Here is a 13863-nt window from a genome sequence, read left to right on the forward strand (position 1 = left end):
AAAGTTTCCTACCAATTAGATGATTATTACTAGTATCGCCAGTTTGGTTTCCATTTTTATCCGTTATCATCATTCTTCTTGCTCATCTCTAGTGCCTGCAGGAAGAAAAGCTTCCCGCCGCACACGTGCTGCTATTTCTATCTCTGTCTTCGTGCGAACTGAAAAGATGAATGAAATGAGTCGACAGACGAGAGCGTTGCCAGGCTCTGCAAAAAAATGACCTCTTTTGAGAGAAAAATGACACAGCTTAAAGCTCTGGTTTAACAGCTGTGCGATGTCTGGCAACTTTCGCTTTCGTTTCCTTCCTTCCGGCTTTTGATTTGTTATTGAGAGAGCGCTGCTCTCTTGCATGTTAATGTGTGCATGTGGGTGTGTGTGTGTGTGCGAGTGTGTCCGTAAAGTGTGTCTGAGTGTGTGCATTATTGTTGGCAATTTCAAAGTCAAAAAACAACAACAATAAGAGCATTATGCGCAGCAACAACTGCGAAGCATTGAGAACAGAACAGGACTTGAGCAGCAAACGAGACACGACACGACACGAGGCAAAAGCAGCAGCAGCAGCAGCAGACACAGAGGCAGGCCGCGACGACAGGACAACGCCAACGTTATCCTTGTTGAGAGTTTCGCAATATATTTGTATTGCAGCAGTCTCAACGAAAGCGTCGAACCAACCTAATCGCATCGAACACCCGATTAAACGGTCAGAAAACTTCAGCAAAAAAATGCAATGAAAATTTCTACACAAATAACAAACAATAAATGAACTAAAAATCAGTTAAAAAAAAAAAACAATTAGTTTATTTGCCAATAAATAAATCCTTGAGTATAACTGTTGGTCCTGTGCGCACGTGTATCTTGTATAATTCTTGTATAACTTTCAATCAAACTTCAAGCAACAATCTGAGGAAAAGTGTTCGGCAACTGTCTCAATTATTTGCCATTACTTTAGGTACATTTTTTTTGTTTGCTTGCAGACGGCTGCTGCTGCTTCCTTTGAGCTGAGCTATCTTTAATCAAAAAAAAAAATAAGCAACAAAAAATCACGCCAACAACCCACCTAAACTTAACCAAACCTAAACCAAGCTCTCTGCTGGAGCACAACTAAAGGCAAACTCAACTACGTAAACTCGACTAAAACCTAAGCAGAAGCAGAAAGCTGTTAAAACTTTTACTTTTACTATTACTCGTACAAAACTAAACTAAAGAGGAACTGGCCAAAAGCCCAGCCGGGGCCAAGTGAGCAAAATGAACGACAGTCGACGCAACACGGCCACAGAATTCAGCTACATTCTTCAGCGTCAGGTGAGTCAATGCCAATGTCTACTGTACTCCACTGTAATTACACTGTACAATATATGCACTTACAATTACTACAGTTTGATATGAACCAGTTTTTTGGCGTCCCAGCTTGACTTCAACCAAGCTCGTACTAGTAGTTCTTTTGTTGCACACTAATTGCACACACTCGGATGCGCCAGCCAACGCAGGAAACCCAACTAATTGCACACACACGGACTAAACTGGGGGGCTATTACCCAGATGAACCTCTCCCCTACAGCGCTTTGACAGATCTGCTTCGCCTACAGGGCAAATTTAATCAATTTTCGCCTTCTTTTTGTCCACATTGTGGCAATCTTACACAATTTATATCGTCAACATGTTGTGGCTTGTCAAATGAATTGTTAATAAACAACAGCCCTTGTCAATCCATCAAAATGTACCCATCCATGGAAACCATCCTGGAAACCATCCTTCCTTCTCCCGCAGGCGTTTTGCATACACCAATCTGGCTGCAGGATTTTGGCAGCTGCCGATGCTTGAGCCCCGATGCCACAATGGATTATGCTCAATAATCCCTTAAGCTCGTTATGGATTCCATTCCATTCCTTTCGGTTTCTGAAATTGGCTTGCGTGTCCGCCCACACACACACACACATACAAGCATACACGAGGACGAAAACTGTTAAATCAATTTGTTTCCATTCACCCACTGCCAACTGGCACGGAAACGCTTTCCCAGCTCTTTCCCAGCGATGTCCCAACCCCAACAGGACCTTTCCCGTCCTCCCCACTCAGGCAATGACACATTACAATCATCAAATCGTGTCCTGATTGAGTGATAATCCAAATCACAATTCACAACATGCCACGGCCCTGGTATGATTAATGGATAGATCCCACTACACAGGCAGAACAAACAGAAGTGTTCTGAGGATAGAAATTCGAAGATTCATTGTCTCTTCGATTACCTTTATGGGGCGAGAACATTTGTGAGGAAGGAGCGCAAGGAACTTTTTAGGGACTTTAAACTTCAGTGGAAAATTTAATTAAGCCTTAAGCTCCCAAGGGTGCCGCTCGCATACTTGATAACAAAATCAATAAGAGGCAAGAGCGAACACGACCTTTAATTACACAACACATACTCGAGTGGAGGAGGATTTATGAGGCCTGCTCCATAAACCGATGAGTGGAGCCTGACTTGCACTTGCCTCATCCGCATCCGCATCCTCCTCTCTGCCGCATCCCCATCCACTTAATCGCCACGTTTAGTATTCAAGGCATGTGGCGTCCTGGCATCTGCTGGCTGGCCTTGGCCAGGCTGGCTGCTGTGCCAGCTGAGGCATCAAATAAGAATGTCAGCAACAGCAACAGGAACCGTGATAGGGACAGGGACAGGGATAGGGAGAGGGACAATGACAATGACGCCCACGATGAGATAACAGAAATCAATGTCAGAGTGGCATCAGCCAGTGCACTGGCTAAACTCGGACAGACTGGGCTTCCCTCCCCCACTTCCTCCCACGCCCCAACAATTAACTTCTATTAGAATTTCAAATTGGCCACTAAGCCCCATGAACGTTTAATTCAATCCCAATACCAATCCCAATCCCAATTGACCCAATTAAATCAAACGTCACTCGAGCCAAAAGAAGACAACGGAAAACTGAACAGGAAGACCCAATTTAAATAAATTTCAAATCCAATGGCTATTGATGGCTGTCAGCAGACCCAAACAGGCAGGGAGACTACGTCTACGACTACAACTAAGTGGATGATGGAGTGTGGGTACGGGTGCTCGAGTGGATGAGTGGTGTGTGCGAGGCACTCGAGCTGAAAGTGAATTGTGGTCGAGCAAGTGTCAAGTGCATATTGTGTGGAGGCGTACCATGTGGCGTATGCGTAATGTCTCTGAAGAATTATGCAATGCACACAAAACTGTTGCATACCTGGATGGGTTGGAGCCTAGGCTGACAGGCAATCAAAACGAGTCGCAAATCTCATCCGTGGCCCCTGCCTTAAGCCGTCGTCGTGGTCGTTGGCAGGTTCTTCCATCCATCTCGTGGGGATCTGGGGATCGGTGGGTGGTCTGCATTGTGTGTCCTAAATGGTTTCGATTTCCCGTTTGCCTTGCAAAGCGATTTCGGCTCTCTGATGGATTCTTCCTCACCCGCCGCGCGCGCTTTTTTTGTGGGGGAAACAATAAAAGCAAACGCGTTCTGGGCCACTGTGTTTCTGTATATGTATCTGTGGCTCTGTCTGCATCTCGGAAATTGACGAGGGAAACGATAAAAAGGAAAGATACTCGTATTCAACCATCCACTGAACCCCGCGCATTTGCCACAGCAGAAAGGGGAGTGCAGATATATTGTATACACACGTGTTCCATAAAGATACATATATGCGCACACTCGTATAAAGATAGAAAATATATGTATTTCACATGCGAATAAATTGGGATTGTTTTTTTCGATCCGACACCCCCTCAATTTTGGTATGCAATGCACATATGTATATATTCGTATTCTCGTATTCTCGCATGTTTTTGTTATTTTGATTTGATACATATTTTTGTTTGATTTTTTTTATGGGGCATGGAATTGGACTGCTGGTGCTGTGACAGCCCCGCTCAATGGCTATGAAGTGAACTCGACTTTAATGGTTAACAATTTGATTCTTATTCATTTCAACAGGGCAGCGATGTGTCCGTTGCCGAGGCCTATGCATTCGACGACTTCAACAATTTAATGAAGGTAAAATTTGACCTACATTCCCAGTCATTCTTCTAGTCCCCAGCTGCACTCGCACTGCCATTCGTAGTAGTCCACATTCACATATAGTACTATTCCTCTTCACATTCATTAAATTCCAAGTGCCGCCTTCACATATACATATGTACCCAGAGAACGAGAATGAGTCAGAGTCAGAGAGCGGAAGGAACATTTCAGGCATTCTGGCCGCGACCTTTTCCGAGGTCTTTTGGGTGGCCGACTGCCATTCGTGGTCCAAATTGCTCTTGGTCTCTGGACATCAAAAGAATTTTCTTATTAAGAAATATTTTCCTGTCGCTGCTGTTCTACTCTGTAGACTTTGCCTTCGTGCGCTCATTATTAAATATTGCATCAAACAAAATCTCGTACCAGTTGATAATGATGATAAATTACAATCAAAAATGTACCATAATTCTTCGAGGTGGAAAGAAACATTCATTGGAGTGAAGCAAAGAAGAGGTGCCAGTACATAATTTGGAAATAAATACAAACTAAGCCGTCCAAAAGTGAGGACCACAAAAGAAAAGGATAAGCTGAAGCTTAGAACAGAAAATAATACCAGAGATGTCAGCCACAAAAAGGATTTCCTCTACATGCTTGCTTTTTTGGGGGGAAAAAGGGGAAAGGAAAGCAATAAATGTTGGCCTAGAACTTGAAGAACGGAACATTGTGTAATATTTGATGCATTACCATGCATAAGTAAGGAAATTCATTCGGATCCCTCTCTCTCTGGAGCTCGTTGTGTGGGTGGGTGGCTTTTGTTGTTTTCTTAGGCCCTCGCACCGAAAGTTTTGCTGTTGGCGAAGCCATTAGGCAGCCAAGGCTGTCCGAATTCCGACATTAAAAGTGGCCGGGATGGGTGTACGGTACGGAAAAGGAACCCCGGGCAGAAGGCAGTCCTGATTGTTTGCTCAACTAATGGCCGCGTCGCCACCAAGGCAAATTGCCAATAGTTGAGACGCTCTCAACCACCTCGTGGCTGGTTCTCAATTAGGCTTTTCATGTGGGCTACAGTCGAAGATGGCTGATTAATTGCAGTAGAAAGCAGTTAAAGGGAACGGCAAAAATTGAATTAAACACTGAAAATGCCAGTCAAAATGTGAAGGACAGGTCGAAACCTACCTCTAGACTGTGCGGCATTTGGCTGCCTTACATGTTTGTGTTTGCTTTGGCACCGCCAGGAGATAGCGGGGGGAAGCCGGGGTGGGCCATGGGCTCTGTTTGTCTATCCTCATGTGTGCAGGCAGCCCAGGCAACGGCACGGCGGTGGCAACTATTGCAACGATGTCGCCACTTTTTGTGTTGTGTCAATATCCCCCCCCTCCCAGCCAAAACACAAGCTGCAGTGCAAAAGTTGAGCAATTCCTGCGGCGAGTGTCACGTTAACATTTTGCCACTCGCATCATTTTGGGTCCCGCCTCCCCTGTTGGCGTAAACCCCATTCACCCCATGTCCATGCCCACCGGCACAGTGTTTGCCTAAACGTTTCCATTAAAGTGAAAATTGTTACTCCCATTGTGTTGCTTTCTTTCGTTCTAATTTCATTAGCCAAGCCCGGACCAGCCAAAAATATTTGTCCATTTTTAATCAAACAATCTCCTTGGGCTATTGCAGTATCCCTCGTGGGGTATATAGGCACTTGGTTGGGATAGGAATACAATAGAATGATGGATGCTTTGGAGATTTATTGATCCCTGTAAAATACAAAACACAAGCTATGGCGAATATATCACAATATAAATACAGGATACATTTGATTCGATCATTAAGTTGGATGTAGCCCGTTATTTGGGCGTTTGCTGTGCCAGCAACAGGAAATGAGGACGAGAGTTGGAGAGGCAGGAGCAGCGAGTGCGGGGTCCCCAAACACATGAGTGTTATTAATTAAAATCGTGCAGTGCATGAAATCGTTTGTTTGCCCACTCTCTGGACCAGGTCGGAATCGTTTTGGCTTGGCGTGATTTCAGGCTTCTGGATTCTCATGGAGATTGCCTTCAGTGTTTCGGGTCTCAGGTCTCAGTGTTCCTATTTGTGTTTGCGTTTGTGTTTGCCTTCGACAGTGTTTGTCTTTTATTAGAAAGGTTCTGTTAGACAGGACAGGTACATATATTTGCTAGGATGGCCTGCCTGTGCAGGGGGGACCGGGACCGTATACGTGAGCATCCGAGAAAGCCCCGAACAATTTTCATCTCTTGTTCGCAGTTTCCTGTTTCTCTGTTTCCCTTTTTTCCATTTTCTTTTCGTTGTTGCCTTTTTCCCGCTTTACACGCTGATTCCTCAATCGAGTTTCGACTGAGATTTTTTTCGGCCGTTTTCGCTTTTTCCTTTTTAGCAATTAATTGGATTTGCAAGGTTTAATTGCTGACAAGGGAATGCCGACAAATTATTTATGAGAATTTTTACTGGAAATTCAAGGAGGCTTTTATGTGCATAAATATTCGTTGACTCGGCCCAAAAGTGCGGACAGAACAATTGTCCTGCATCAGACTTCCGGTTGCCGGCTCTCGGCTTCTGACTCCTTTTTGATATATGAATAATTCCATTCCCAAAAATATGCTCGATTGCACAACGGAAACAGATTTTGTTCATTCATACATATCATTTATTCAGTCATTTATTTATGATAATTTGTGAGGATAGTTTCATTCAGGTTGAGGGACAAGTGGCAATAAAAATGTAATGTAGGGGTAATGTTTTCAATGATAAAATAATCAAGTCAACTGGCTATAAATTATCCCGTTTAGTGTGTGGCATTGTTTCTCCCACTCGTATCGCATCACCCGCTCCATTACGGAGTGGAGTGGGTTCCCAGAGCTTTGAAAGGCGAGGATAGCCCTGCACCCCTGCACCCCTCAGACACGAGATTAACGTTGGCCCATTTGCCTTCTCCATTTGCCATTCGACGCGGCAATTTGTTTTTCCTGTGCGAGGGTAGCGTGGAGACGGGGACAAAGGCCAGGAGACAGAAAACGGAGGACAGAAACAGGACGTCTGACAACGGATACTTTGTAATTTCATTTGGCCGCAGCTGCTGCTGCCGCTGGTCGCAACCTTGCCAGGATGCTCCACCCTTGGCATTGGATTCTTGGCACTGCCCCACTGGCTCTGACACTGAAGTGTGGCGAGGCCCAGGCCCGTTCTTCATAATTAGCCATTTTCTTTTGATACTCAACGGCACTTTGCCGGGCGGAATGGGTGTCGTGTCTCTCAGAAGCGACCTTTGACGCCACTTAATTGAATTGAAAGCTCAACTCAACTCAACTCAACAATTTGCCTTTGGAAATGTTCATTACCCATCGCCTGTGCCGACACCTTCGCCCACGACAATCATTTTAAAGTAGTGCGCGGAAAATATTTACGTTTCCCCACTCTTAAAGGGGGAGCGGAGTGGGATTCTAGTTCTTGATGCGAAACTTTTCCAGCTTTTGTTTGCTGTTTCACTGTTTACTGTTTGAATTCTCCAAAGTTAAGTTGGGAAAACTTCTTTAATTGCCAGCTAGCTGGCAGAACTTTTCCCCGAATTCGGCTTAATCCCCTCTGCTTTTCATTTTCTCCCTTTTTAGTTATGTGGGGCTGTAAACGTCACCCCCTGCCCATCCCCATTCCCATCCCCGTCTCCTTCTTTATTCGGGCCACAGCAGCATTGGCCAGCCTTTCGTGACTTTATGACGTGGCTGAAGAATTTTATTTATGTTTATGTTAGAGCTCTTGATATAAAATTGTCTTTTATGGCAGCTGGCAGCGGAGGGCGGGTAGGGTGCCGTTGCCGGTGCCATGCCAGTTGGATTGGTATCGAAACAATGGCAAAAGCAACATACAACTCATACTCTAACCGACACCGACACCGACACCAAGTGATTCTGGCACAACCGCAATTTACGATACGGATACGAGCTTACCTTTGGCAAGGATGTTGCGTATACGCAACGCTGGCTGGTGGTAGATGGGGTGGTGGCTCTGGTGGCTTTGCTTTTGATGTAAAGAGCCACTCGAGGCAATCAACGTGCAATATTAGACAGGGGCGAGCTACAAAGAGAGCACTAGAGAGACCAATTTCTATCTTTCCCCAATGCTTTTGTTTCTCCCCTTCCCCATTTCCTAGAACAACCATCAGCCGACACATCAGCAACAGGGACAGCAGCCACAGCAACAACAGCCCCAACAGCAGCAACAAAATCCTTCCCAGCAACGGCAACAGCCACAGCAACCACAGCATGATGCCACGCTGGTCGACACATTGTCCTCGTTGCCACAGGCCTCGTTCAACTATATCAACTCCATTGTAGGCAGTGGCGTCATTGGCATACCATACGCCCTGCACCGGGCCGGGTTCGGCCTGGGCCTGGCCCTGCTCATCCTCGTCGCCTACATCACCGATTACTCACTCATCCTAATGGTGAGTACAGCAAATTGCTCGTTAATTCCGACTAGCAATCGAACTGCGCAAATTGGGGCAGCCTCGAAGCAGGTTTTAAAGTTCAAATCAAGATAAATCCATTCCGAATGCCATTCCGTTGGGCATTTGGCTATTCTGCATAATCAATGGAAGTCCAAAGCACACCAAGCCACCCAACCGCCCACCCATCTGCTCGTGTGTACAACCGTTTAATAGCCGTTCCACTTACAGGTCAGATGCGGCCACATTTGTGGCAGGTTCAGCTATCCGGGCATCATGGAGGCTGCCTACGGGAAGTACGGCTACTACCTGCTCTCCCTGCTCCAGTTCATGTATCCCTTTCTTGGTGAGTAAAGTTTTCCGTAGGTCGCTCCGTGGGTCGGTCGTCTGTCATGCGAGCACACACATTATCCTCCGCCCCTCAATCTCCGCTCCGCTCTTTATAGCCATGATATCGTACAACGTTGTCGTGGGCGATACCCTGTCCAAAGTGCTCGTTCGCTTCTTCCCCTCCTGGGGCGCCTCGATGGGCGCTGTTCGACTGGGCGTGGTCTTCTTTGTCAACGTCGGCGTTGTGATGCCCCTCTGCCTGTACAAGAACGTCTCCCGCCTGGCCAGGGCCAGCTTCATCAGCCTGGCCTGCGTCGTCTTCATCCTGTTTGCCGTCATCATCAAGCTCATGTCCGGCGATTATAAAGTGTAAGTGTGTTGGCTCTTCCCCTAGCTCTACTTCCTATATATATTTATCAATCGACACAAAGCGTGGAAGCTTGGCAGGTGATAGGTTAATAGTTTTCCTTGATTGGCTGTAGGTGACTTTTTCCGTGAGAATGGGAATAGAGGTTGAAGTTTCCCTAAGAGTGGGTATTAAGATGAAACTCATTTACTCCTTAAAACACTAAGTTTTCTCTAAGAAAGAAGCTATACCTTAATTTTTCTTAGTCTTCCAAGACCGATGATAGCCTGAGTTGTCAGTAACGTTCTGTACCAGGTCAATTAAAAAGATAATTAGCAACTGAAGCCATTTGTTTTAAAAGCCATTTATAAAAATTACCAAACTAAACGGGAACGCTTAATGATTTATTTGCATTTTAATTACAAATTGTCTACCTCCAGCCACCATCTGAGCTGCAGTTGAGTTAGGGGCTGCGATTGGCGGTAGGGTAGGTGGTTCTCGGCGGTGGTTCTTTAGTGCCAAGCTAAGTGCCGCTTTAGTGCTTTCAAATCTGTGGCAACTGCCCAGGGCGGTGGCTACTGGTGGAGCTGCTTCGGGGACGCTCAGCTCATGAAATTTAGCGTTGGGCCACTTGTTTGCCTTTTATGGCTTTTCATTAGTCGAGTCGAGTCGAGTCGAGGAGTCTGTTGCATCGGCAACTTAGTTGTATGCATACATACATACCCATGCATATACTATATACATATAAACCAACATAGCTGGGGTGGGGTCCCATGACCAGCAGCTTAGTCGAGCAACACTTTCTCTGCCACACTTTTCAGGGCCACCGAAAAGGGGAGCTGCATATTCAGATTCAGCTTCAGCTTTAGTTTCAGATTAAAAAGTGGTTGGGGGAGGGCGTGGGGCAGCTCGGTTCACCCTTGAATGTTGCGTCTGTTGCGGGGCATAAAATTTAAATAAATTTCCAATTTGCGGCCTGCCCCACTGTTACGTTGCTTCCTATCTTCCCGCCAGAGCATTTGTTTTTTTGTTTTTTTTGCTTATTCCGTATGCGAACATTTCACGTTTCCCAGAGCCAGCGAAATGTTAATTTGGTGTTAACTTTTGAGTAATATTTCTTGGGGAAAAACCTTTTCCTCTTTTTCTCTTCTCCTTTTTACCTTCTCCCTCCTTACACCTTTTCCCCCTCTCTGCTTGCCCTTTTTTGATGTATTTCCAGAACGGACACTGCGGATTCGTGGAGCTTTGCTAACTCGGATGTCATACCAGCCACGGGCATCATGGTCTTTGGTGAGTTGCCAGTGGAATCTACACCATTTCCAATTCCATCTCTATCCATCTGTCGAGTGGTCAATTTCGTATCTGGTATTTGTGTTTGTCTGGACTGCAGCTTTCATGTGTCATCACAATACGTTCCTCGTTTATCAATCGATGCGCGACGCGACCATGGAGCGCTGGGAGAAGGTTACCCACATTTCGATTGGTTTCGCCTGGACAGTGGCGGCCCTGTTCGGCATCGCTGGATACTCCACCTTCCGTGCACTGTCCCAAGGTGAGAACGAAAGGGAGGGTGGGAGTGGGAGTGAGGGCTGGGATCCTGGGATTGACGTAAATTGCATTTAATTGCATTGACAGGCAATTTGTAGAATTTCCTTGTTTTCCCTTTTCCCATTTCCATTTCGTTTTCGGTTCGGTTCAGTTCTTATCTGAGGATGCTCTATCACGATTGTATGCCTGTGTTCTCCTCAGATCTCTCATCTCACTGTACTGTTTTTTTTCGCAGGCGACCTCCTGGAGAACTATTGCTGGGATGACGACCTGATGAACTTCTCTCGTGTTCTCTTCTCCATTTCCATACTGCTGACCTTTCCCATCGAATGCTTCGTTTCTCGAGAGGTTAGCCCACTCATCCTCCTGTTTATTTGCACAGTCCACTTGAGAACATTTTTCTGCTACATTTATTTTCCGCTCTGCTCTGCCACTTCTTTCCGTTTCTGTCGGCCAGATTGTACGCGCATTAGTCCATCGGTTCGTGCTGAAGGAACCCATCAGTGAGTTTACCCAGGACAAGGACCCCAACTTGGAGAAGGGAGCCATCATCGATGAGTACTCGAAAGCCATTACCATGGCCATCGTCTTCAGCGCCTTCATCATATCGCCCATGACCGACTGTCTCGGCTCGGTGCTGGAACTCAATGTGAGTATGCTTTTTCGAATGGACCCTTTCCATCCTTGAACCCTAAACATTGTACCCCTGACCAGTAGTCGTCAAGTATGTACTTATACTTCTTAGGGGGCCGAATCTATAGCCAACAGTGCTAACCGCTCTACTGATATTTTCCAAACAAACCACATGAAGAGATGATAAAATCCCCCCGCATACAATATTTATATTCGTCAGTAAAGTTCTCCTACTCTTTTAAATCCACAAGTAAAGTTCTCCATTGAGAGCTGAGAAATGTTTATTAACTTTAGCAAACCTTTCCAAGCGATCCCATGCTCCCATACACAATTTTAGGCCCTTTTAGCTTTGTACTTTTATGTAAATTTATGTCGGCACTCACACGCACGCATTTTTAGGGTCTCCTGGCAGCCATACCCCTGGCTTATATACTGCCCGGTCTGGCCTACATCCGGATGGAGCCGCACGCCCTCTTCAGCCGCGAGAAGCTGCCCGCCCTGGGCCTGGTGGTGTTCGGTGCCCTGGTGACCATCCTGGGAGCTGCGGTGCTGCTGCCCGGCCTAATGGGCGATGATTGTCGGTCGGATATTGTGCTGGGCTACTGCCGGCAGGAGTTCCAGAATGCCACCGCCGATGTGGCCTCCACAAAAACGGTGGATTAGTCCGGGCGATAGGAAGGGTAATGGGAACGGAATCGAAGCCAAAACGCATTACTTTAGGCCATTAGTAGTTGCAAATCGGCGGGCTGGGATCATTGTTGTGTTCGTATTTAGGTTTGGAGCTCTTGATTTTACTCTCGGTTTTACAGCTGCACCTTCGCAAAGAAAGAAACTTGTACCTGAGCCTCAGATACTCAAAAGCACGAGTATCTGTGTAAGTAAGTAGTAGGCAAAGTACTGTATGGTACAGTGGGAAATGGGAAGTGATACGAGTGAATCTCAGTACAAAGGCAAGGAATTTTCTCTCTCCCTGATCGAGTAACCCCCATCTGGTTATAATGCACCCGAAAAACAAAAACCCATTTGTTTGTACATTTCGTTGGATCCCACTTGATGTTGATGTTGTTCAGCCCCAGAATATTGATGTAGTGAAAGTTCCTCGATGTATTGTATGCCATAAAAAGCAAGAATTCCAAAACCAAATCAAACCAAATCAAACGAAACTAGAACTAGATGTTATCCGTAGCTTTAGCGTATTCTGAAACTATTTGGGCACCAATATACACCTGCAATCCATTCCATTGAGAAATACGAGTATGAATCCCAAGTTGAGAATCAAATCAAAATCAAACAAAGTATTATTAAACCATAAATTTGTAACTATGTATATGTATAGTATGTATGTTATCGGATCATATTGCAACGTTTTATATATGTATATGTATGTACTATATATGTCTACAGACATACAGACAGAGAATCGCTTTGGCTCCCAGACACGAAGAAGCTTTATCCAAACATACAATCCTTTCCATATACAAATCTCCTACGCATCGATCGGACAACAGTTTTGAGTTGTTAACAGCACTGAATTCTATTTTGAATTAACTTATACTTATACATATACACATATACACAGACACTCAGAGATTTATGTATACACATAGATAGGTATATTTTTGTACAACTCTTGGTTTATATTGCACGATATTATGTACATAACAACAACTACTGCATTTTTGGAAGTGATTCAAGTTTTTAAATTTGGTCAAACCAACAACACACAACGCTCTCTATCACAATCACTCACTTCTTACCTATGCTCTGGCTAAGAGAACCAACCAACTGAAGACACTGCAGACCCAAACCCACGATCGACTCTACTCTAAGAGCTTAGACACAACATATCATGGCCAAGGAACACAGGACACAACCAAGGGCTTTTCTAAGATACTATTTACAAGATCTACAATAACCAACTGAAACTATCGCTTATACACAAGGAAAACGGAAAACGGAAAACAGAAACAAAATTCTCTTGTATATACACTCTATTCTATACAAATGCTTTTTCGTATGATATCTCTCATATATATGTATTCCATTCGCCAAACAAATCTCGTTGTTTCTTTATTTCAAATATAGCTACATGGTGTGGGGATGATAACTCTTTAAATTAGGGAATACAACACACGTTGTTGATCGAATAGAACCAAAATGGGAATCGAATAAACGTATTATGATTATAATTGTATTATGCATGTACTTAGTACGTATCGTATACCAAATTATACCTACTATGCATCTACTATATAGACAATTGTTTAGAACCGAAGTATGTGGAACGATGGATCATAGTATTTGTTGCGAATATATAGGAGTTATACTAATTTATATACGAGTGCATACACCAAAGATAACCAAAGCAAGCCAACTCGGATCAAATTTCATTCAAATAATATGTTTAGATAAGCATATGAAATTCAACAGCAAGATATACTTACAATAATAAAGAATGTATTTTAGAAATATGCTAAAAAAAACAAAAACAAAACAAGAAAAACTGCGGTTTTCCTGTACAAACATTTCTCCGTCTTATCATCCCCGAAGATAGACCGCGC

At 44.7% G+C, this 13863-nt stretch overlaps 1 protein-coding gene across 3 annotated transcripts; it reads left to right on the plus strand.

The window, feature by feature from the left end:
* The first annotated feature begins 422 nt into the window (after positions 1-422).
* Positions 423-13822, plus strand: LOC108160482 (putative sodium-coupled neutral amino acid transporter 11). 3 transcript variants are annotated; one of them, XM_017294502.2, is made up of 11 exons: positions 425-700; positions 975-1302; positions 3972-4031; positions 8152-8445; positions 8677-8791; positions 8892-9144; positions 10341-10411; positions 10512-10673; positions 10905-11017; positions 11127-11318; positions 11702-13821. In XM_017294502.2, exons 2-11 carry the CDS (start codon positions 1246-1248, stop codon positions 11963-11965), a joined length of 1581 nt encoding a protein of 526 aa, XP_017149991.1. In that variant the 5' UTR covers positions 425-700; positions 975-1245; the 3' UTR covers positions 11966-13821. The 3 variants fall into 3 exon arrangements, with proteins under 3 accessions (XP_033247311.1, XP_017149991.1, XP_033247310.1); XM_033391419.1 differs by having other exon boundaries at positions 425-1302; XM_033391420.1 differs by lacking the exon at positions 3972-4031 and having other exon boundaries at positions 423-1302; positions 11702-13822.
* The last annotated feature ends 41 nt before the right edge of the window (positions 13823-13863 follow it).

Source organism: Drosophila miranda, chromosome 3, assembly GCF_003369915.1.
Source record: "Drosophila miranda strain MSH22 chromosome 3, D.miranda_PacBio2.1, whole genome shotgun sequence".
Taxonomy (NCBI): Eukaryota; Metazoa; Arthropoda; class Insecta; order Diptera; family Drosophilidae; genus Drosophila; species Drosophila miranda.

Excerpts from the sequence above, each read along its gene's own strand:
- LOC108160482 (XM_033391419.1), top strand. The coding sequence starts at position 1,246 with ATGAACGACAGTCGACGCAACACGGCCACAGAATTCAGCTACATTCTT. Across the intron at positions 4,032-8,151 it reads ACTTCAACAATTTAATGAAG|AACAACCATCAGCCGACACA; the intron begins GTAAAATTTGAC and ends CCCATTTCCTAG. Across the intron at positions 11,018-11,126 it reads AATGCTTCGTTTCTCGAGAG|ATTGTACGCGCATTAGTCCA; the intron begins GTTAGCCCACTC and ends TCTGTCGGCCAG.